Source organism: Gymnoscopelus braueri, assembly GCF_963280865.1.
Source record: "Gymnoscopelus braueri genome assembly, contig: SCAFFOLD_43, whole genome shotgun sequence".
Taxonomy (NCBI): domain Eukaryota; kingdom Metazoa; phylum Chordata; class Actinopteri; order Myctophiformes; family Myctophidae; genus Gymnoscopelus; species Gymnoscopelus braueri.
Genome location: NW_027660609.1, coordinates 308,428 through 331,835, shown reverse-complemented (window position 1 = coordinate 331,835; position 23,408 = coordinate 308,428). Strand labels below are relative to the sequence as shown.

General features: G+C 43.6%; 1 protein-coding gene across 1 annotated transcript in view; it reads right to left on the bottom strand.

Moving 5' to 3' along the window:
- LOC308081385 (uncharacterized protein) overlaps positions 1–22,840 on the bottom strand; it is a gene marked incomplete at its 5' end in the record, with an annotated part of 143,138 nt that extends 120,298 nt beyond the window's left edge. The window contains 7 exons of the mRNA XM_080457759.1: positions 4,784–4,846; positions 5,211–5,234; positions 12,877–13,116; positions 13,279–13,312; positions 21,853–22,002; positions 22,198–22,313; positions 22,765–22,840. Coding sequence (XP_080313885.1) covers positions 4,784–4,846; positions 5,211–5,234; positions 12,877–13,116; positions 13,279–13,312; positions 21,853–22,002; positions 22,198–22,313; positions 22,765–22,840 — 703 coding nt within the window. The remainder of the gene's footprint in view (positions 1–4,783; positions 4,847–5,210; positions 5,235–12,876; positions 13,117–13,278; positions 13,313–21,852; positions 22,003–22,197; positions 22,314–22,764) is intronic.
- Positions 22,841–23,408: the final 568 nt, after the last annotated feature.

The following is a 23,408-nucleotide window of genomic DNA, read 5'->3' as shown; positions in this document are numbered from 1 at the left end:
TGCATGTTGTAACATAATAATACACAACGTGTACTGTACATATAGCTAACTTTAGCCTAATATTCTTGGGGGTCTTCCTAGCGTAGTGAGCTTGTAGATTGGCTCTTTTTGGCAAAAAGCTTGACAGATATAGACAGACAGACAGACAGACAGACAGACAGACAGACAGACAGATCTACAAGCCAATCTACAAGCTCGATCGCCTCGCAGCGTGAGGCGTTGTGAGCTTGTAGATCGGCTATTTTTGGTAATGACCTTGACATATAGATAGATAGATAGATGGATAGATAGATAATATTATTTATTATTCTTTAATTATTATTTATTCACCTTGGAGGGGACGTGGATCGGCTGAATGTAAATGCATTGTATAGTGTGATTTCTGTGTTATCTATTGCGTTGGGGGGGTCTCCCGGGGACCCCCCAGAAGGACGAGCGTGAACACATTCCGTCTGCGTGCGTGCGCTCTCTCTTTCTCTCTCTCCCCTCCCCCCTCTCTCTCTCTTTTTCTCTCTCTCTCTCTCTCTGTCTCGTGCGTAAAAGGAAAAAAAAAAGAAACACTTGTCTTTTCAATAGGCCATTAAACGTTCAAATCGAATAAAAAAAATCCTTATTTCCGGAGGTTATTGAAGTTATATCAATCGATAAAATGTGATGCAACATATGGTTACTGGATTAAAATAATGGAAGCAATAAAATTGAAAGTTAACTTAGGGAATGCAGCCCTAATTCACGGGGACAAATGAAGGCATGCGTAAAGGGATTCCCAAGGGGACCCCCCCCCCCCCCCCCAAAGGTCCCCACAGGGGGAGGCGGTCGGGTGGGGGGGGGAGCACACACATAGGAAGGAGGGAAGGAGGGAGAGAGGCAGATGCGACCACGAGCGCCCGTTCTCCGACGCACGGGTGAAACGCCGACAAAAACAGGCCCCCGTCGAGACGATGGGCAATCGTCGCGACGAAGTCAGAAACGCCGACAAAAACAGGCCCCCGTCGAGACGATGGGCAATCGTCGCGACGACTCAGGCACCCGTCGAGACGATGGGCACCCGTGGCGACGAGTCAGGCGCCCGTCGAGACGATGGGCACCCGTGGCGACCCGTCGGGACGAGTCAGGCACCCGCGACGATGGGCACCCGTTGCGACGAGATAGACAGCCGTCGAAGCGACCCGTCGCAGTCGCAAGTGGAGCTCGCTGTCTCTCCTCTGATGACCGCAACATTATCTGTGTCCTCATTACATTACATTACATTACAGTCATTTAGCAGACGCTTTTATCCAAAGTGACTTACAATAAGTGCATTCAACATAGGTAGGGAACAAAACTACTAATTACCTTAAGTGCATTTTCTACGAAAACAAGCAACCAAGAGTATACCTAGCGCTACGGTAAAAGTACAATATATCAGCTACCTACTTTCTTAAACAGATGAGACAAAATAGCAAAATCAAATGAGCAAGCGCTAAAACAAATAAGTGTATCGACTAAACAAGATCCAATAAAACAATACAACAATAAAACAAGAGTTCGTACAACTAGTTAACAACAAGTAGGCCAGGCAAAGAGGAAGGGTAGTGTTTCCTGAAGAGGTGGGTTTTCAGCCTGCGGCGAAAGATGGGCAGTGACTCTGCTGTCCTGACATCAGTGAGAAGTTCATTCCACCACTGTGGGGCCAGAACAGAAAAAAGTCGTGACCGTGCGTGTAGATCGACCAGAAGGACCCTTGAGTGACGAGGCAATCAGTCGCCCCGATGTGGCAGACCGAAGTGGTCGGGCAGGGGTGTAAGCATCGACCATAGCCCGGAGGTAAGAAGGAGCTGTTCCTTTCACTGCCCTATAGGCTAGCACCAGGGTTTTAAACTGAATGTGAGCCGCTACGGGGAGCCAGTGTAGAGAACGGAGAAGGATAGTTGTGTGGGAGAACTTGGGGCGGTTGAACACCAGACGAGCCGCAGCTTTCTGAAAAAGCTCCAGAGGTCTGATGGCAGATGCCGGAGCACCAGCAAGGAGAGAGTTGCAGTAGTCTAGGCGAGAGATGACAAGAGCCTGGATGAGCACCTGGGCTGCCTTCTCCGTGAGGAAGGAGCGAATCCTCCTGATGTTTTAGAGGAGGAATCTGCAGGACCGTGTCACTGATGCAATATTTGCCGAGAACGTCAGTTGATCGCCCAAGATCACACCCAGATTCTTCGCAGTCCGAGTTGACGTCACCACAGCATTATCAATGGTGATGGCCATGTCTCGGTGCGGACAGCCTTCCACGGGGGGGAACATCAGCTCGGTCTTGTCCAGGTTGAGCTTCAGGTGGTTCGTCGACATCCACTCCGAGATGTCAGCTAGACAAGCAGCAATGCGTGCCTCCACTTGTGTGTCAGAGGGGGGGAATGAGAGGATCAGCTGGGTGTCATCGGCATAGCAGTGGTAGGAAAAGCCATGGGGAGTGGATGACAGCACCAAGAGATGTAGTGTAGAGAGAGAAAAGAAGAGGACCCAGAACCGAGCCTTGGGGAACCCCAGTAGTGAGTCTGTGTGGTTCTGACACAGACCCTCTCAGCATCACCTGGTAGGAGCGACCCGTCAGGTAGGATGCAAACAGGGAGAGTGCAGAGCCTGAGACACCCATCCCCTCGAGGGTGGAGAGGAGGATCTGATGGTTCACTGTGTCGAACGCTGCAGACAGGTCCAGGAGTATCAGGACGGAGAGAGAGTTCGCTCTAGCGGCATGGAGCGACTCCGTCACTGCCAGGAGGGCAGTCTCGGTCGAGTAACCCACTTTGAACCCAGACTGGTTGGAGTCCAGGAGGTTGTTCTGGTGGAGGTCCTCCTCTTCAATACCTTCGGTTTTGGTCAAACTTTGGACGACTCAAACTAGCGACTCCCGTGGTCGCTAGTTTGAGTCGTCTAAACACTTTCTGTATATTTTTCCTCGGTAGCTTTCACTGTTTTAAAATACTTGCTTAAATCTGTACACTTTGCAGCTTTTGCACAGATAGCTCTTGTATCCTCTCATTATGTTTTTGAGCTCCTGATTATTTTATTTCCCCAAATTCGACTTGTAAACAAGCCAGTGCATGGGTGTGATGGAATACAAGAACGCCTCGTCCCAAAACACGCTCGCCCCAGGTATATCCGGCGGGCTCGGTCGGCGAAAAGAATGGGGGGGAGTGTGTTTTGGGGCTTTTTTATTTATTTACTCTGTGTGGGGGAGCGGGGGGGAGGAGCAGGCAACTCTGGCTCTAGGTTGCACTGTTGAGCGCAGATCCATTGAGACTAGCAGGGTAGGTTAGTAGGTTGAGCACAGAGCGCATCGTCTAAAGTTATCCAATCATTTTGGGCATAAACAATACGTTGAGGGATAAATGTAGGTCTGATAATGATGTACCACGTATATCCAAATCATGTAGGCCTATAGGCCTAGGCTACTTCACATTTATTCATTTTCCTAATAATGTATATTTTTGGGACAAAAATAGCCTATTGAACATCGAAGTGCCGACGCTTCTTGTATTCCTGTCAATACAGAGGACTTTGAATATACACTGTTTGGAATCAACAAACAGTAGGCTATACTTGACTTTATCGTGTCAAAATATGAAGCGGAGAGTTAATTGGCCATTGGCCGACACACAATTTGAATAGGACAGAATACAAACCATAATTGATTGATTGAGTGATTCATTCATTGACATTTTGATATGCGTACGTAGGACCCCACAAAAAGATCAAGAGCCTATTTACAATTAAATATGGAAAGTAACTAAGTACATTTACTCAAGTACTGTGCTTAAGTACAGTACTTGAGGTGTTTTCACTTAACTGGAGTATTTCTAATTGCCTAATACTTCTACTTCTTAGATTTAGATTATCATTACAATACATTAACCACTTCAGCCCTATATACAATTTCGTCCATTTGAAAATAGCAGATCTACAAGCTGTTAAAGCTCACCATGTCTTGTAGATCTGCTAGTTTCAAAATATTTATTTGAAAACTGGTGAGAACTTGTGAAACGGGACATTCTGCATAATGAGTACTTTTACTTATTGATGCAAATACTTTTGTACTTTTACTCAAGTCAATTTATAATTCCGGACTTAAACTTGCAGCAGAGTATAATAATTCCTGTGTGGCCCTTTGCATTGCTATTATACTTCATTATGTCAAATTTTCGTGTCATCCATACACAGTGCAAAAGTGCCACCGGTGCCTCGGGACACTTTTGTGAGGGAAAGAAAAAAAAACAGTCTACACAGACATTCACCATGTGTGTTAGCCCTCAAACTTGACTTCAACCAGTTTTTTGCACTTTCACCATTTACACATTTTCGAATACAAAGTGCTTACCCCATGACCACGGATGTTACAATTCACTTCGGGTGAGTATAAGTACCCGTATCGTCCTATTGTTCAATAAAAAAAAAACATTTTAATCCAATCGGTGGCCATTTCCTGAAAGAGTTATACTGTATCAGAGTGCACCTCAAATACACCTCCCAACGATAGGGTCACGTAGTTGAAAGCATGTGGAGAAAATTCGGAGAAAATGGCCACCGATCGGTTTGAAATTATTTGTATTGAACAATACGGAATATACGGGTACTTCTGAGGACCTGAACATAATTGTTACATCCGTAGCCATGGGGTAAGCACTTTATATACACACACACACACACACACACACTCACACTCACACACACACACACACACACACACATACACATACACATACACACACACACACACACACACGCACACACACACACACACACACAAAACACTGACCATGGTGTATCTGTTCACTGGCTTCATCTGGTTCCTGTGATGTCATTACACCAGGATAGTCTCCTTTAGACAGACAGACAGAGAGACAGAGAGACAGACAGAGAGAGAGACAGACAGACAGACAGACAGACAGACAGACAGACAGTGGGAGAGAGACAGACAGACAGACAGTGGGAGAGAGACAAAAATAGTTCATATTTGAGTTAAATAATCATCAGAGAGAGGAAGAGAGAGAGAGACTTCACCTTAAAACACCTTTATTTACACAATGCTAACACACACACACACACACACACATATACACACACACACACACGAACGCGCGCGCACACACACACACACACACACACACACACACACACACACACACACACACACACACACACACACACACACACACACACACACACACACACACACAACTTACCTTGGTTGGTGTCTTTTAGTTGAACTGGTGAGAATAAAAAAGAAGAGTGTGAACACACACACATCAACAAAACACTACACCTGTTGTGGCGATTAGCGGACTATCGCCACTACAGCCCACTGATTATGTGTGAATTCAGTTCATTCACGTGATGACGTTGCCCAGCCGCACAGGCTTTTATGAATTGAATGACGTTACTCTACCTGCCTGAGTAGAGTTGGCGTCTCTGGCTGCCTTTGTTCGCTGCCGCGGGTTGTTTTGTTTGTTTGTTTGTTTGTAGCCACAGTTATGTTTTTGTCGCATGGACCGGGTTGCTCGGAGCCAAGGATACAGGTTCATTGGAGGATCACACTGACAAGACGCATTTGCTCTGGGGATCATTAAGATCGTCGGAGTAGGAGTGGGGATTTAACCAACAAACTTTCGGGCTGTGAGTAATAACGTGCGGACAAGACAGAGGCAGAGCAGAGTTTTTTTTCTTACAACCTGGTACTGTGCGGGTTCATGGGGACCCGTCGGTCTATGTGGGAAATTGTTTTGGGCTTAGACCTACCTAACGGGAACTGTGTGTGAAACTGAACTGTGACATATAACCTGAACTGCACTGAACTTGAACTTTATTAATGCAGTTACGTTGAACGGAAATCTCTGGTGTCTGCAAATGATTGTGTGTGTGTTACAGTGGGGATTTATAGGGTGTGTATGGAAGAGGGTGGTATTAACCACAAACACTTCTTGCACAGCCTTATGTAGTGGTTAAGCTGGTTAATTGAACATTTTGTCAGGTGAAACGCCTGTCTGGCAACCCGGACCATTTTGCATTCGGCCAAACCGTTACAATGTAACACACTAGCCACATTTACATGGACACTTTTCTTCCAATCTGATTAAAATAAACCCGATTGAAGGTTTTGGATCAAGTGTTTACATGGGATGTGATCTAATCTGATCTGGTGTATACATAGACCTGTTTTGTTTTGTGGCGCAAATGATGAAATACATTGCATTTCCCTGTATCCATTAGTAACTTCATATAATAATAATAATAATAATAATAATAATAAATAATGCAAATGCACATAGCCAGCCCTAGCCTATAATTCTTATGGGCCTGGCGGCCCATAAGAATTTAATAGCCTACATGTCATGGTCCATGGACAAGCCTAATATTTAGGCTACTTATAAAATTGCGTATTTTCTTATATTCCCTTACCCCAGTCCCATTATTATTTAACTGATGAATGATATGGGATATTGTGCTGGTGGTTTCTTAGGCTATTTATGATGGCATTAGTCCTCGGTTGTTCATTAGATCACAACAAAGAAGACAAGGTGGCGTTTACAAAAAGTTACTGGCCAGGGGCCCGTTTCACGAAACCTGGATTAGGGATAAACCGGGTTTAATCGGCTATCCTGGCTTAAATTATCCAGGATCAGCCATGAATCGGTTTCACGAAAGCTGAGTTAGCTCGGCAGATTAATTTAGCCAGTAAACCTGGATATGTCTATCCATGATCCGGTTTCACGAAAGAAAATTGAAGCAATCCTGCTTCAGTTACCATGGCAATTTAGCTGTGAAGTTAGCCGGTTGGTCCGGACCAGGCTAACAGCCAAGCTTTATTAATCCAGTGCCTTGTTCTTCAAGTTTTGTGAAATAGCTGTTACTCCAATGACTCCAATCGTAAACCAATGAGTTTTTCCACACTTATTCAATTCTTATGCGAAAATCGAAGATCTACAAGCCCGAAAAAAGAAATTCTTATGGCGACCGGTCCGGGGTCCCCATGGCGGCCGGGAGTCCACGGGGGGGCGGGGACCCTGGACCCCTGTGTACCCCCGGACCCCCATGGACCCCCGGCCCCCCGGACCCCTGTCGGGGGTCAACGCTTTCTCCCTGGATCTGTATTTATTGCGGCCGTGTTTCCTTTCTTGCTTATTAAACATTTTACTTCCTTGTATGATTCCATGAGCTGCTGCAGTGCTGATGTTCAGCCACAAAGAAGAACGCCGCTCTGGTTTTGGGCTCCATGATTGGTCAAGTTCAAGGATTATGCTTTCGACTTTCATGGTCTTTTATAGGAATATGTGAACGCACAGTCAGCCTGGTTTAACGATCCTGGCTCGACAAAGCCGCTACTTCTCAGCCCGGCTTGGCGTTCGTGGAACTGAATAAACCAGGCTGAACAGCGCAGGCTTGTCAAACCTGGATAATTTAATTCCGCTTTCGTGAAATAGACCCCAGCTCAATAACAGACAGGTCTACCCAGGGGGTGTGTGTGGTACTGTGGTTGGTTGGTCAAAGACGCACAGGAAAGCAGTGGTGTAAAGTAACTATACATTTACTCAAGTACTGTACTTAAAGGTAGGGTAAGTGATATGTTTTGCTTAAAAATAAAAACGTTTTTGTTGAAAGGTTACAGCACAATATTCTGATGGTACCTAATCACTGCTATATAGAGTGTATGTTCAGTAACATGAGTCTCCATGTCTCCAGCTCTTTAATAAACAGAAAATACATTTGCAGGTAGGTGACAACATTTCAGCCAATCAGAAGAGAGTACAGCTTAATTTGAATAAGTGTTCCAGTTCCAATTTTGCATGCTCATTTCTTTGTGTTATCAGTCCTAATTTCACTTGTTTAATCTGTATCCTGTCTGAGTTCTCTATCCTGATTGGATAAAATTGGTATCCTGACCTGAACATGCATTTTCTGTTTAATAAAGAGCTGGAGAGAGAGCTGGAGAGACTGTTACTCACTCTATAGCAATGAGTACTATCAGAATATACAGCTATTTAACACTTACTTTAACCAAAGAAAATCACTTACCACTTACCTTAAGAAAGGCCTTACGAGGCACGAAGTGGATAGGTAACTTACCTTAAGTACAAATCTGAGGTATTTTATTACTTTACAGGAGTATTTCCATTTTGCTATACTTTTACTTCTACTCCACTACATTTCAGAGGCAAATATTGCACTTTTACGCCACTACAATTATTTGAAAACTTTAGTTACTAGTTACTTTGTAGATTTTGATTATTATTACAAAAAAGATACATTTACCCCTTCAGCCCTATTTAGACTTGGGTTATTTGAAAATAGCTGATCTACAAGCTCACAACACTTGTGAGCTTGTAGATCTGCTATTTTCAAAATACTTTTACACATTTTAGACAGGACATTCTACATAACCAGCTACTTTTACTTTTGGTACTTTAATAATATTTAGATGCCAATACTTTTTGACTTTTACTCTGATTTTGATTACTGGACTTTTGCTTGTAACAGAGTATTTCTGCATTGCACTATTGATACTTTTACTTAAGTAAACAATTTGAGTACTTTTCCCACCACTGCAGGAAAGAAAGTGTAGGCAGGACAGGGTAACGTCAAGTCAAGTCGCGGACACATTAGAATCGTATCGCACCCGCACATCTCTCTCTCTCCTCTGATTAATAATAACAGCACTTTAATAAGTAGCGCATGGCAACCGCACCCCCGTGGATCCCGTTGTGAGCCTGACCTGGTGTGCGTGAACGCACTATGGGAATGTTCCCGAGGATGTCCCGGACTTTTTGACATTATATGAATAACGTAACATATTTATTTAGCATAAATGCGAAAAAGTTGTGCTTTTGGAAATTAATTATCTTGGAAGCAAAACTTTAGCATGAGGTTGCAATCATTCCCAAAGTGACGTGGACTGGTTGAGATGGCTCCAGATGAAGTCAAGTCAGAGCTCCAATTATGTGTGTTGCGATTATCTTATACAGACGTCAGACTACAGAATACTGCCTTCACACACACACACACACACACACACACACACACACACACACACACACACACACACACACACACACACACACACACACACACACACACACACACACACACACACACACACACACACACACACACATATTCCATGCATTTATAGATAGATAAACAAATTGCCTATATAAAATAAATAATGTAGTGAAACATCACAAATTTAGTTGCAAAAATAAAAAGTGCCCCAATAAATGGCCAGGAAGCATGCGCAGAAAGAACATATTAATCAGATACTAATCGGGTTAAGGTGTATACATGGAAGAAATGTCCTTTTGATCGGGTTGTGAAAAGGTCTAGACCACCCCTCTGCACACGATTAGAATTTTAATCGGGTTGGGCTTGATCGGGTTTATTTAGGTGTATACATGGAGATTTTCAATCTGGTTGATTTTAAATCTTGTTTTAACCCGATTAGAAAGGTCCATGTAAACGCAGCTACTGTAATGTGAATGGATTTAGTTCTCTCTGTTTGCTGCATGCGTCATGATTCTGGGATTAGCGTCAGCTGCGTCAGGATAGTTTGGCCAACAGAAATCAGACTTCCTCTAAAACGAGGGGGATTTAACAATAAGAGCAACTAATATGTTGACTAATAGAATACAAAATGTTTTAAGTCTACTTACAGGAAGTAGATAGACTAATTAGTAAGTCTTTAGTAGTTGACAGACCGTGGCATATCCACACAAAAAAAATCTTTCTTTTTCTCAAGTGGGGGGATATCCCCCCCTAATGGCACGGAGTTACACATACAGTTTTGTGTTTTTAAGAGGTCTACTCCACCAAGTGGTACATTTCTTAGAAGAAATAGACAGAGTGCCACTAAAAACGGCACCATCTTATGCGGAATCACTGAACGCAAACACGTAAAACACGTAAGCCAGCATATTTAGCACCGGGGGGGGGAGTGTGCATACAGTATGTTAATTAAGGGAGCTATGGTGTATCTGCAATTTTACCCCTTGACTTACCAAGACTATCAAGATGTCTCTGGAACACATCTTAAATGTTTGGACACAGGCAGTTTAACTAAGCCATACTGGGCCAATTCCTAAGCAATCTTCCTAGATAATTTTAGGAAAGTCAGTCAGTCAGTCAGTCAGTCAGTCAGTCAGTCAGACACACACACACACACACACACACACACACACACACACACACACACACACACACACACACACTTTCTGTCTGTCTTGCTTGGCTCTCTTCAGTGACTTAAGCTATTGCTCTGCACTTGCACACGGCCATTGACCATTAGTATATGCACACCGTGAGGAAGTCATGGTGCCCCAGGTGTGTGTGTGTGTGTGTGTGTGTGTGTGTGTGTGTGTGTGTGTGTGTGTGTGTGTGTGTGTGTGTGTGTGTGTGTGTGTGAGCGTTGCGCTGTGCTACAGGCAGGGAGTAGCTAACGAGTCAGAGGAATACTCAGACGGCTGTCGTCTTACCACAACAGCTTAGTGCAGTGAACCCCAACCGGGGGTCCGCGGACCACATGCCTCAAAACATAATGTATTTCATTTAATAATGTGCCCATCCCAGGTTGATCTCTTAACAACTCTCTCTCCCATAGCCACAGACTGTCTGTCTCACCAGCTGTGCTTAATCAATGCCATTCTTAAGAGACTGCAACAAACTTGGTTTCTCAAAGTTTAACTAAGCATATAGGCTACTGTGTATAACCCAAAGTCTGCAAATACTTTTGACTGTGTTCATCCCCGGTTACCCCCCCTGTGTTGCTACCTTGCCGTGGTGGGGAGGCTTGTGTGCCTCCGTGACCCTGGGGGCTATACCGGCAGGGGTCATACCCCTGGCAGGTTCAACCAAGCCAGGCAGGTTTCAGGGTAGAGGTCCGACAAAAGGCAACACCTGGTCCCTTTAAGATGTACGGGCCAGAAGAGGAGCCGACGTAGCATCAGACCACCATCTTCTGGTTGCCAAAGTTCAACTGAAGTTACGGAGAAACTGGACAGGTGAGAAGAACCAGTGACAAAAAACACAGTACTATTAAGAGACCAAACAACAGCAGAGAAATTCAAGTTAAAGAACAAGCTCCAGACCCTGCAAGAGCTAGATGAAGGAGCGGAGGAAAGAAGCATTGATGGGATGTGGAAGGCTGTAAAGAAAGCCATAACCACAACCTGCAAAGTAGCGCTCGTCCCACAGAAAGACAACCACAAGGCGTGGATATCAGCAGAGTCACTGAAGAGGGTTGAGGAGAGGAAAGAAAAAAAGGCAGCTCTAACAGGGAGACCCTCTGGAAGCTTTTCAGACACTACGGAGTGGCAGAGAACCCACAGGGTGATCCATGAGGGCCAACTCACCGACGCCTTATGCGTACGAACAGGAGTGAGGCAGGGGTGCTGGCTATTGCCATTATTGTTCCTGCTTTCAATGGATTGGGTAATGAAGCAATCCACAGCAGACAAGAAAAATGGCATACAGTGGACAATGTGGACGCAGCTTAATGATCTGGACTTTGCGGACGACCTGGCCCTTCTCTCTCACACTCAGCAGCAGATGCAGGAAAAGACCAGCACTTTCACAACTAACTCAGCTCGCCTTGGTCTTAACATCCACAGAGGGAAGAGCAAAGTCCTGAGAGTCAACTCTGCCAGCACTTCATCCATCATGCTGGAAGACGGAGGAGGTTGATGAGTTCACCTACCTTGGCAGCATTGTCAACTAGCAGGGTGGAACAGAGGCTGATGTGAGAGTCAGGATTGGCAAGGCCAGGGTAGCTTACCTCCAACTAAAAACATCTGGAGCGCGAAATGCCTGGCCATCACAACAAAGATCAGGATATGTAACACCAATGTGAAGTCAGTCCTACTCTATGGTGCTGAGACATGGAGGACCACTGTAAATACCACAAACAAAATCTAGTCATTCATCAACACCTGTCTGCGTCGAATCCTCCAGATCCGCTGGCCTAACACCATCAGAAACAAAGAACTGTGGCAACGCACCAACCAAAAACCAGCAGAGAAAGAGATCCTTTAACGGCTTTGTAAATGGATAGGCCATACTCTCCGTAAACTAGCCTCAAACACCACAAGACAGTCCCCCAAGTGGAACCCTCAAGGAAAAAGAAAGAGAGGTCGGCCACGAAACACCTGGCGCAGAGACTGCCAGATGCCAAGAAAATGGGCCACACTTGGGGACAGCTGGAGACGTTGGCTCAGGACCGAGATGCTTGGAGAACTCTTGTATACAGCCTAAGCCCCAGAGTAATAGGCGTAAGTAAGTAAGCATCCCAGGTATGGACTAGTTGTTATACTTAAAAGTTCTCTCTAATCTGTGAAGTGTCTATGTTAATTTGGTGTATCAATTATGATTGTATTATTATTTTATCAAACGCTATAGGGTGAAAAGCAAGCGTCGGGCGGCGGCGGGTGCACAGAGCACATGCATGCATAATGATAGGCAGCCAGAGCCATACTCACTCTATCAATCCATCTGATCTGAAAGACTCATGTTTCACTTACAATTTAGGTGGAATTTCAAAGACTTGTTCTTTCATTAATCCTACAGTATGAAATCTAATTTAGTTTACTGCTGTCTTGCCTGTAGAAGTATGTCATGAAAAGATCTGATTTCTCTCTCTCCAAATGTGCATGCACTTTCACTTTCGTTTTAGCTGGCAATACAAGGCAATCAAGTGTTCAAGCTCTGAATACAAATGTCGGATCTTTCCGTGGTGGAAGAAGGGAAGATAACACTACCTGCCTGATGCGTGTGCGTGTGCGTGTGTGTGTGTGTGTGTGTGCGTGTGTGTGTGTGCGTGTGCGTGCATATGTGTAAAGAAAGGTCACTTAGTAGTACATTTGATCTTACCAAGCGACTTCAACAGGTCACGTTCGTATTGTTTAAGAGCATCGTAAAATGCTTCTCTGATCTTGTTCTCTGTTCCCCCTGGTAGTAGCTCCTCTACATACAACGTCCAAATTTGGGTGCTTGAAGCTTGAATCTTGCCATAGTTGTCAGGTTGGATTCTGGTTTGTAGACTTTCTACGATATCCTTGACTCTGGAAACCCTTTCAATCAACTGTCCCCCATGCTGGATCACAAAAGATGCTGTTTGCAAGAGGAAATCACAACAAAAATGTCACTTGCTTCATCACTACATTACCACATAATTAGTAGTGTAACAACTGGTACATTTATAGATTTGGAATAAGATATAGAGGATGTACGCCCTGGTAAACAAAAGTTAGCACCAGCCAACAACCTACTCACCTTTTTGTTCTGGAGTGAAGCCGTCAACCTCATCCTGTTGAACACAGTCATGTTATTTCAATCATATCACGGCCAAGAGCAATTGAACAATGTTATGTCTTGTATGGTATATAGGGATGTTCCCAGTGGCAAATTACACTGATGTGTACACGATATTTCTAAAACCGTTTATTCGAATAGTCGAAAATGTATTAATTAATTTATTTTTCGAAATTAACACCCAGAAAATAGCCAACACTGAGCACATTTCGATCTATCAGGCCAAATCTCATTTGAAAAAAATATTAAGAGTATATGAAAGCCATTTAAAATGTTTATATTGGAATCTTACACACCTGCTCCTAAATAATTCATTACATCATCCCAGTGTGCAGCGCAGAAGTAGGTCATATCAATTAGGCTGTCACTCCAGCGCAAGTCAGAGCCGGTCCGAACGAAGCTGACCAGCTCCCCATAAAGTTTAAACCATAGCATGACATAGAATGGATCTTCAGCCAAACAATTGTGATTGAAAATGTAGGCCTATATGCTTTCTTCATGTCCTCCTCACCTCAAAGTAAACGCTGGATTATTTCTTCAAATCGACCAGATCACAGGCAGCGAGCAGTACGAGGTAACATGGGTGATTCACATCCAGGTCTTTATAGTGGATGTGGTTTCTCTATCGCAACACTTTCCCATCAAAGCAAGTAATCCAAACTCTTTTCAAACCGACAGTGTCTGTCTGTAGTTTGAGTATGTTAGATTCACTCACTGCAGGTGACCAGCACTGCGCAGATCAGAGTGACGGGTCCCTCAAATCACCATGGGCCTTGCCTTAATACTTAATTGGCAGAGATGGGAAGTAACGAAGTACAAGTACTTCGTTACTGTAACAAAGTACTTTTTTCGAGTATCTGTACTTTACTGAGTACTTATTTTTCTGACAACTTTTTACTTTTATCCGTTATATTTTAACACAAGTACTAGTACTTTCTACTGAGTACTTTTTCAAAATAGGCTTGTTACTTTTATTTTAATGCATGACACCGATTAAAATAATATTAGACCAAGGAATCTCTTTTTAGACAATAAAAAAACAGCTCCCGTAGATGGTTCCAGTCTCCACCAATCGTATGAAGCGTTACTAGTGGTCCCCTACATCCCAGCTTGTGATTGGCCCTCTGCCAATGTTAATACATTTCATTGGCTATAAACCAAGGTAATTAGAAAACAATGTAGGGACAGCCTAGGGGGCGGGCCAACGCCATTGCTTGCATGGCAGACGCCATTGATGCGCATGGGAGCCAAAACGGGAACAGGAAGTTTGGTGAAATACAATGAAGTCTATGGCAGACAGCTGGACCAGCTTGTGAACAAACACTATTTCTGAACGATTGTGTCCTTTGTCAGATAATCGGTTCAGGAATATAAAAGAAGAAATATAACAGGTTTTTATCCAATCAATTCGGATTTTTTTAGCACACTGTATGATTTTATTGAGGCATCTAAACAGCGGCATGTATCGTCCATAGACTGTATAAAAATCATCTCAGGCAGTGTTGCCAGATTGTGTGAGAGAAATAAGCAACCAGGTCTAGGAAAACAAGCCCAAAAGAAGCACTGGGGGCCAGGGGTCTTCAACGTTTTCCCAAACTGATGGGGAGATGGAGCAGGGACCCCCTACCCTACCTCGACCCCCTATTAGGGGGAAAATGTAAAAAAAAAAAAAAAGTTAAAAAAATATATGAAGACAAATGGACATTTTTGAAAAAATAAAATTATATATATATATATAAATAGCCGATCTACAAGCTCACAGCGCGTTGTGAGCTTGTAGATCTGCTATTTTTAAAAAGTAAAATGTGAAATATTGAGGATTTTTTAAACACTAACAAACACCACAAATCTGGGCTCCCTGGCACAAAACATTTTCAGATGGGGGTTAGGGACAAATACATATATATTAATTTGAGGGTCCATGACATAAACATAATTGAGAACCACTGGTTAAAATAACTTTAAAATTGTGAAGCCCAAGTCCAAATAATCAACTACACTTTAGAAAAAAGCCCCAAAAAACGCAACCCGCAACTTCACAGAAAAATAAGCCCAAAGTCGCTTATAATAAGTGGACATGGCAACACTGGTTTCTGGCTCGGCAGTATCGTGTACTTTGTGCTCTTTAGATAGCTCAATAAACGTATACAGTGGACACATCGAAAAGCAACACAGCAGAAAACAATGTGTGATATGTCTTCTTTTATTTTCCAGAAGCAATTACTTTACAAAGGTCCCAGTCATTCAGAAATATATTTTGTTCATGAGCTGATCCACCGGGCTCTCATTAACTCCAATGCATTACACTGAACTCAAGGCTGCAGTCTGGCTCCCATGTTGCGACGAATCTGCCGGTTGGAATTGCATGATAGCGAAAATGACGTAGATGACCCTACCTTCTTTAAATATATCTTGCTATAAACCCGGAAACACAGACCACCACCACACACACATGCGTATCTCAAGCCGCCGGCTGTGTTGTTGTTTTCACGTATTTGCGGAACCGAACCAGGCAGAAAAATGAGCGACACTGAGGAGGAAAGTGACATTGAAACGGTCAACACTGCAGACTCGACGCAGGACGAGCCAGACGAATCAGACGATCAACCACAACCAGCCATTGCCCACCCATGGCCGTATTTGCGGGAAATGTTTACCATTGTCGGCTCAAAGAACGATTCTTGGCGAATGAACTGTGTCCTGTGCAAACCTAAAGTACACTACACAGAGGAACTTACAGTATGTTGATGGACAGTTCTACCTCAATTCAGAAAGTTCCTAATTTCATTGAGCAACTAGCTGACTCTAGAGTAGCCTCATTGTGTTACTGTAGTTCTCAGATGGACTCAAACCCAACTTTACGAGTCTAAGTTTGTAGTAGAAGGGGTGGTGGAGATGGAGAGAACCTGAAGGTGAAAAATTAATAAGCAGAGGAGAACGGGAGGTGGATTGGGAAGGAGAAGATGGGTGGAAAATAAGAGGAAGGAAGGTGATGGGGTAACGTTTAAAATGCACTTTTATTATTGTTTACAGAATGCACAGCCATATATTGTTTACAGAATTCACTGCCATACCGGTATGTCACTTTATTATTTACTGTATCTCCTTTTTAGGAGACGAGTGTACTACACATGGAAGTGTATTGTTTTTGTTCATGTACTTATTAAGTTGAACGTTTGAGCTTCGCTGTGAAGTGTTCACATTTGTCTGCTTAAGTCGAAAATTTCTCTATGACTAGAATGCACAGCCATATGTCACTTTACTGTATCTCCTTTAGGAGACAATGGTGTATTACCATACTTTACTGTATCTCCTTAAGGAGACAATAGTTTACTACACTAAGTGTTTTTGTACTAAGTTGAACATTTGAGCTTCACTGTGCAGTGTACACATGTGTGTCTGCTTGAAGTGGAAAGTTTCTCCACGATGACTGTGCTGACTGTGTGCTGATTAAAACAATCTGATTTGAAGAGGTGGGTCTACTTACATGAATCGTCAATCAGTAATCACAGTTTGGAAATCAGTGGCCCTCATTTATCAACGGAGCGTATAAACCGGCTTATATTTTTCCATATATTCGGCCGTACACCAACGTCGAAGTCACATTTATCAACGAATCCTACACAGCCAATCCTGGCGTACATCAGGTCGGAGCTTTGATAAATCTCACGTCTGAAAACGAGCGTCATTTAAATAACACGCCCTTAAATATTCTCAAAACGCCCCGATTTTACGACATGAAGAAGAACCAGAATACGACCAAAGACATCAAAAGCCAATAAGAAAGAGTTTCCCCCGATCGCCTCGCCACACACGCATACGCACACGCCCCTCTCTCACACACACACACACACACACACACACACACACACACACACACACACACACACACACACACACACACACACACACACACACACACACACACACACACACACACACACACACACACACACACACACACACACACACACACACACACACACACACACGCCCGCCCAGCTGTGTTTTTCATGTAATCCGTACCGTAGCGGTACAATCTTTGTCACGTAGGCTTGTAGCCTACATGAATGACATATTATGATACCAATCACATCGCCATGAATGGAATACGTTTGTGTATTAATTTATTTAACCCATACCGATCAGTGCGCGTTCGAGTTACACTAAAATAAAGCCGTCATGTAGGCTATTCCCATTTCCCAGTGAGACTCGGACCGTCAGACGGGCGAGTCCCGTCCCGCATTAATGAGAGATAGCCTGGAGAGAACATTAATGGATGAAGGCTGGTGTGTGTTGGACCATGGTTTAAATGTCTGATCTCCCGGTGGCCATGAAAATATAACAGCAGCGCCGCTGCACCGGTCTAAACTCCCGAGCACTCGTATATTTTGAAAATAGCAGATCTACAAGCTCACAACGCGTCGCGATGCGACGCTGCCTTGTGAGCTTGTAGATCTGCTATTTTCAATGCAGCCAGATCTAAAATCTTATCTGAATGACTGTTAAAGCAGTTTGTTTAAATTACTTTATCAAATGTTATATTTTCACAGGGATTATTTATTTAGTGTAGATATACATTTAGGAGTGGATTATGTGTCCAGATGCCTGTCAGACAGTCAGACAATGCTGATCCGCAGGTCTATGATGGAATAAACGGGTGCAGCCAACGTCAACAACTGGTCTCTACCAGACGTGAGATTTCAGCGTACGGTAGGATGAAGCCCACGTCAGGATATATTGATAAATGCCGAAAGGTGCGGTGATCTCGCCATACGCCCATTATTTGGGCTGCACCGCGTTGATAAATGAGGGCCAGTGTGTTTGGTGTGGATCTTTTTAGTTTAATAGCCTCAGACGTATATGAGGTTACAGTTGGCTTTGCAAATCCGGTAAAAATACTTTAACTTTTACTCAGAAAGTACATTTCAGACTCTGAACTTTTTTGCTTTTACTCGAGTAATTATTTGAATGACTACTTCTACTTTTACCAAAGTAGTTTTTTACACGAGTAATTGTACTTCTACTCGAGTACAGAATGTCAGTACTTTTCCCATCTCTGTTATTGGCATGTAACGTTGGTACAAAGATGTTCACATATCAGTTCACCCAGCACCACAAACAGCTGTGTGACCAAGTTTAACACCTTAATGAAGAGGCTCGAGTGTTTACTGTGAGATGAGACATTTTCGGACAGACTTCTCTCTCTCTGAGAGGCGGAGAGCGACAAAGAGAAACATTGAATGTAGGCTATATTTCAAGTTGTACAATTGGATTATTGGCAGATAATAACAACTGGCGCAAGGAATTAATAATCAGACGTTGAAAATTACAGAGAGAGAGTTTGAATTACGTGCGATCATGCATCCTGCGCAGTGCACACGCAGGGGTTGACACTAAGGTCACAGAGGCACTTGCCCGTCGGGCAAGTACAGGTCATGTTCTACTTGCCCAAAGGTCATGCCCACTTGCCCGAAAAGTAAATTGTCCATTATAAAATGATAGGTAAATTTTGAATTACCGTTCAATTTAACACTTATTTTTTTACTTTCTGGGGCTGTGCGATAAAAAATGTCATATCATTTTTTATGCCAAATACCTACATAGCTATGGAAATGACTATGGGCTCACACTTGTTATTTCATATTTTTAAGTGTAGCAACAGTGAAAACAGCACATTATAGGTAAATCAGTGCTCTTATTTTACATTCCACAGATCAGAAGACAGAGCTCTGGCCACGTTCAGGTGTTTAGACAGAAATCTATTGTTGTGTTTACAGACAGTTGCGTCCCCTCTCAAACGAGCACTTGCTGTCGGGCAACCTGAAAGCAAACTCCACCTGCCCGCAAGTTTTATTTACCTGCCAGGGGCAGGTGGGCAACCCTTAGTGTCAATGCCTGACACGTTACATTTTAACCGTCCGTCCGAGCAGCACATTCCCAGTGGGCACTCTTTGTCTCCCGTGGGTGCCCGAGCCCTGGGTGATCGGAGCCTGCTTATTTTGCTTGTTAAAAGCATAATTGTATTAAGACATGACAGCAATATGGAAAAAACTTAAATATCTCAATTAAAAAACTATTTCATAGAATAACCGAATATTATTTTGAAAACGGTTAGTAGGGGCAGCCCTGTTTAACCTTTAAAACTTTAATTAAATATCCGTGCACACCCCTAATGGTATTGAATGTCTACAGCAGTGGTTTTCAACTTGAAACCACAAACACACTTTACACCTATTTCAACATTCCGGTGAGTCACACGTGTGCCTCTACAACCACACAAGACTGGACAGTTCCACTGTGACAACAAACTCTTACCTGGGTCGCTGGATGTTAAGTCATCACGTGGTTATATGAAATACAAAAATAAAGGTAAGAATGACGACAAGACAAACAATGACAAAATGAGCAATAGAAGAAACAATGTATTACATTGACAAAAGGCATAGTATGTAACTTGCCTTGTGTTTGCATAAAAAAATAATAAAGTAATTAATTATTCAAACTGATACAGAGTTATGTAGCACTATATTGGATCATTCCAATATGATATCGTCAGTGTCCAGCCGGGACCAGCTAACTCCTTTTTCAGTTTTTTTTTTTTTTTCCATAAATCAACGCTATTGAACCCCCTCTACATCTGTGTAATTTTTTTTTTAATAATAACATATGAAAAGTATTAAAAAGCGCCTCTGACGAAAACTCCTAACTCCATTGGACCCTCAAACTGTCCGTCAAAAACAAACAACTCCCCCCTCCTCTCAGGCTCTCAAGAAGCTCTGCTCTGTATGAGGCAGACAGGGAGAAGATTTTTCAATGCTTTTGGGAGAACATAAACTGGGAAGAGAAGAGAATGTATGTGCAAGGTTTGATAGATGTCACCCCAGTAAAGAGGAGAAGGGTGTCTTCACAAAGGTCATCTGCTCGTGTTTTCTTTTTAAATGTTAATGGACAGAGAATGAGTGTGTGCAGGAGTTTGTTTCAAACATCTCCAAGAGCTCAAGGAGATCATGCCAAAAGACTTTCACAGCTTTTATGACAATCTAAAGCACTATTGTTAGTGCAGTAGGCTACAGATTTGATAGGCTAAATATTCTATTTTTCATGAATGTATTTTGTATTTATATGCCATTTTTTTATTGTTGGTGTGCCATGATCGCTTTTGTTAAATACATGATTGAGTATTGAGGCAGAATTGTTTGTTGCACTCAACTGTAGAAGAACAACAGTGGTAACAGTTAGATCCATGGTTGTTTACAATGCATGTTAAAATAAAAGTTGTTTAAGTACAGAATTCAGCTTGATCTATAGTATATGAGGATGGCGCTCACCATAAATAGCTGATCTCCAAGCTCACAATGCGTTGTGATGTGTTGTGAGCTTTGAGATCCATTGCCAGCTGTTCTTATCAATGATGGACAAAACCTCCTAACTCCACTTGCACTGGATTTGGGTAAAGTGGTGATAATATAATGACACATGCAAGTATCTGATAATATATAAAGTCACAATACCAAGTTTGATGAGGCAGTATTGCTTTGTTTTAAAAATATAAGGTTTTCTTCATTTTCTGAAAAAAATATATTTTGTTTTTCATTTCCTGAACAATTACCATTTTGGATTTAGCTGGTTCCGGCCGAACAGCAGAGATATGATATATCCCTCCGTGCGGTGGAGGCATCCGAGGTAGACTTACAGAGTAGTCTCGTGTAACTCTCTTTTCCTTTATCGGCACAGATCCGAAGACTAGGTGGACATTTAGTTGGACATTTAGAGCTTCTGTGTACAGAAGTATACTCGCAGCTATTCCCATAGCTCGGAGGAGCTAGATTCTAGCCTCTAGTAGTGTGTCGTTTGTGTTTAAAGGGGTGTGCCGATACACTAATTTCACGAAACGAAATGATACGATATTGGGCTTATGACATCGATACGATACGATATATGGCACTTTTTTATTATGAAAATATATTGCGGGGGAAAAAAAGCAAATGCAAACATTATATATTTTTTTACGATATTTTTTCCCCCAAAACGATACATATCGTCACGAAAACGTATCGCGATATATCACCGGACGATATATCCGCACACCCCTAGTAACACCCCTACGACACGTATACCTGCTGATACACGTAGAGGGTTTTCGGTCCCCTATTATATAGTTGTCCTTCGTCTTCTCTGACTTGTCTGTTTGTACCGGGGCCCTCCCAGCTAGCCTTCAGGTTAGGGGAACCACGCCTATCCCTACACAAGATTGGGAAAACTGGGTATGGTCGGCTTAACGCGGCTTTGCAGTTTTTTTCCCTGAGTTGAAGCAAACATATCTATATTTCACAGTTGATGTGCAAGCACACAGATAGTCTTTTTCACCCCATACAAGGCTGAGAGCTGATAAATGGGCGTGAGTGTTGAAATACAGTGTTTTTGCCCCCATATAAGCTAACCTATATAGGGTGCATTTTCAAAGTATAACAAATACTGCTTATACAGTCCTCAGGTGTCCAAGTTGCTCAGTTGGCCACAGGCGGACCTGACACAGGCTTTGGTTGTGTCCTCGCGCCGCCACCTTTGGCTGTCAGAGTCAAATTTGCCTTTGACAGTCCAGAAGACCTTCATTAGCTCCCCCTTACACCGGGTGTCACCTTTGGGCCAGGGGTGGAAACGATAATGCAGCAAACAGTGAAGCTGTGCAGGGACAGAGAGACATTGCAGCAGTTCATGGCCACTTCACGTCCCAGACCTGCTCCTAAGAGACCCTATCAGTCAGGGCAGGGGCTCTCGTCTGACCTTCAGCAGTGCCTAAGGCCTCCACCCCCGTGCCCAAACAAACCTCCAAGGCAACGGTATGGCAACGAAGGGAATGGGAACCAACAACGGCACCAGCGGCGCAGAGGCCCCCCTCCCTGACGACACCAACCTAAGAAGGGTGGCCTCAGCAGTCTCCCTGACTGTTGCGCGGCCGATCTCGGCCGCTTCTCCCAGGCCCAAAGGGCAATCTGGGGGAGGATGTGGAGTCCCCTGGGGTGTCGGTCACAGTTCTGAGGGGTTACAACAAACTTACATTTTGTCGTCGGCCACCCAGCTCGCGTGTTACAGGCCATCACTAAGGGCCTATGGTTGTTCTCCATGCGCGATCTGAGGGATGCATATTTCCATTTTCCCATCCATGTTCCCATCCACTCCACAGGAAGTACCTTTGATTATTCTTCTCTACATGTAAAGTGTCTTGATACAACTTGTTGTGATTTGACACTATAATAAAATTGAATTGAATTGAATTGAATTGATTTGCCTTCGAGGGAGTGGCCTACAAGTACCCAGTACCCCCCTTCGAGCTTTCTCTGGTGCCACGTACCTTCACCAAGTGTATGGACGCGGTTCTGGCGCCTCTGCCTTCCCAGAGACTTTAGGTTCTGAACTACCTGGACGATTGGTTGGTTTATTCACCATCGAGAAAGCAAGTCGTCAGGGACAGCAAAATTCTGTTGAGCCACACGAGGATCTGGGTCTGAGCCTTCTCCATTTTAGACCGTTGCAACGGGGGTTCAATTCCCACAGGTTACATTCAAGGCTAAACAAACACTGTCGCTTCATGGTGACGAGGGAGTGTTTGTTAACACAAACACTCCTGGTCCTCCCTGATGGAAGGGACGACATCGAGCAGAGTTGCAGACCGGGACCTGGTGTGCACCGATCACTGACGGTTATGATGCAGTGTTCAGAGGCATGGCGGCCAGCAGCCGCTGGAGCCCGCCATGGTCTGGTCGACACATCAATGTGTTAGAGCTCAGAGCTCTCCAATACTTTCTGCAGTATCTGGAGGGACAGCATGTCCTGGTACTGTCAGACAACACTACAGTTGTGGCTTATGATCTCAATCGCCAAGGGGGATTGAGATCCTGTTGCCTTCACAAAATGACACGGGAACTCACATCTCTTCGAGCAGCGCATGTTCTGGGGGATCCTGAATTCTGCAGCGGACATTCTCTCGAGGGATAGGCCACGAGAGGGAAACTGGCGTCTGCCTCCTCAAGTGGTTCAACACCTCTGGGATTAGTTCGGGAGAGCACAGGTGGACCTGTTTGCCTCTC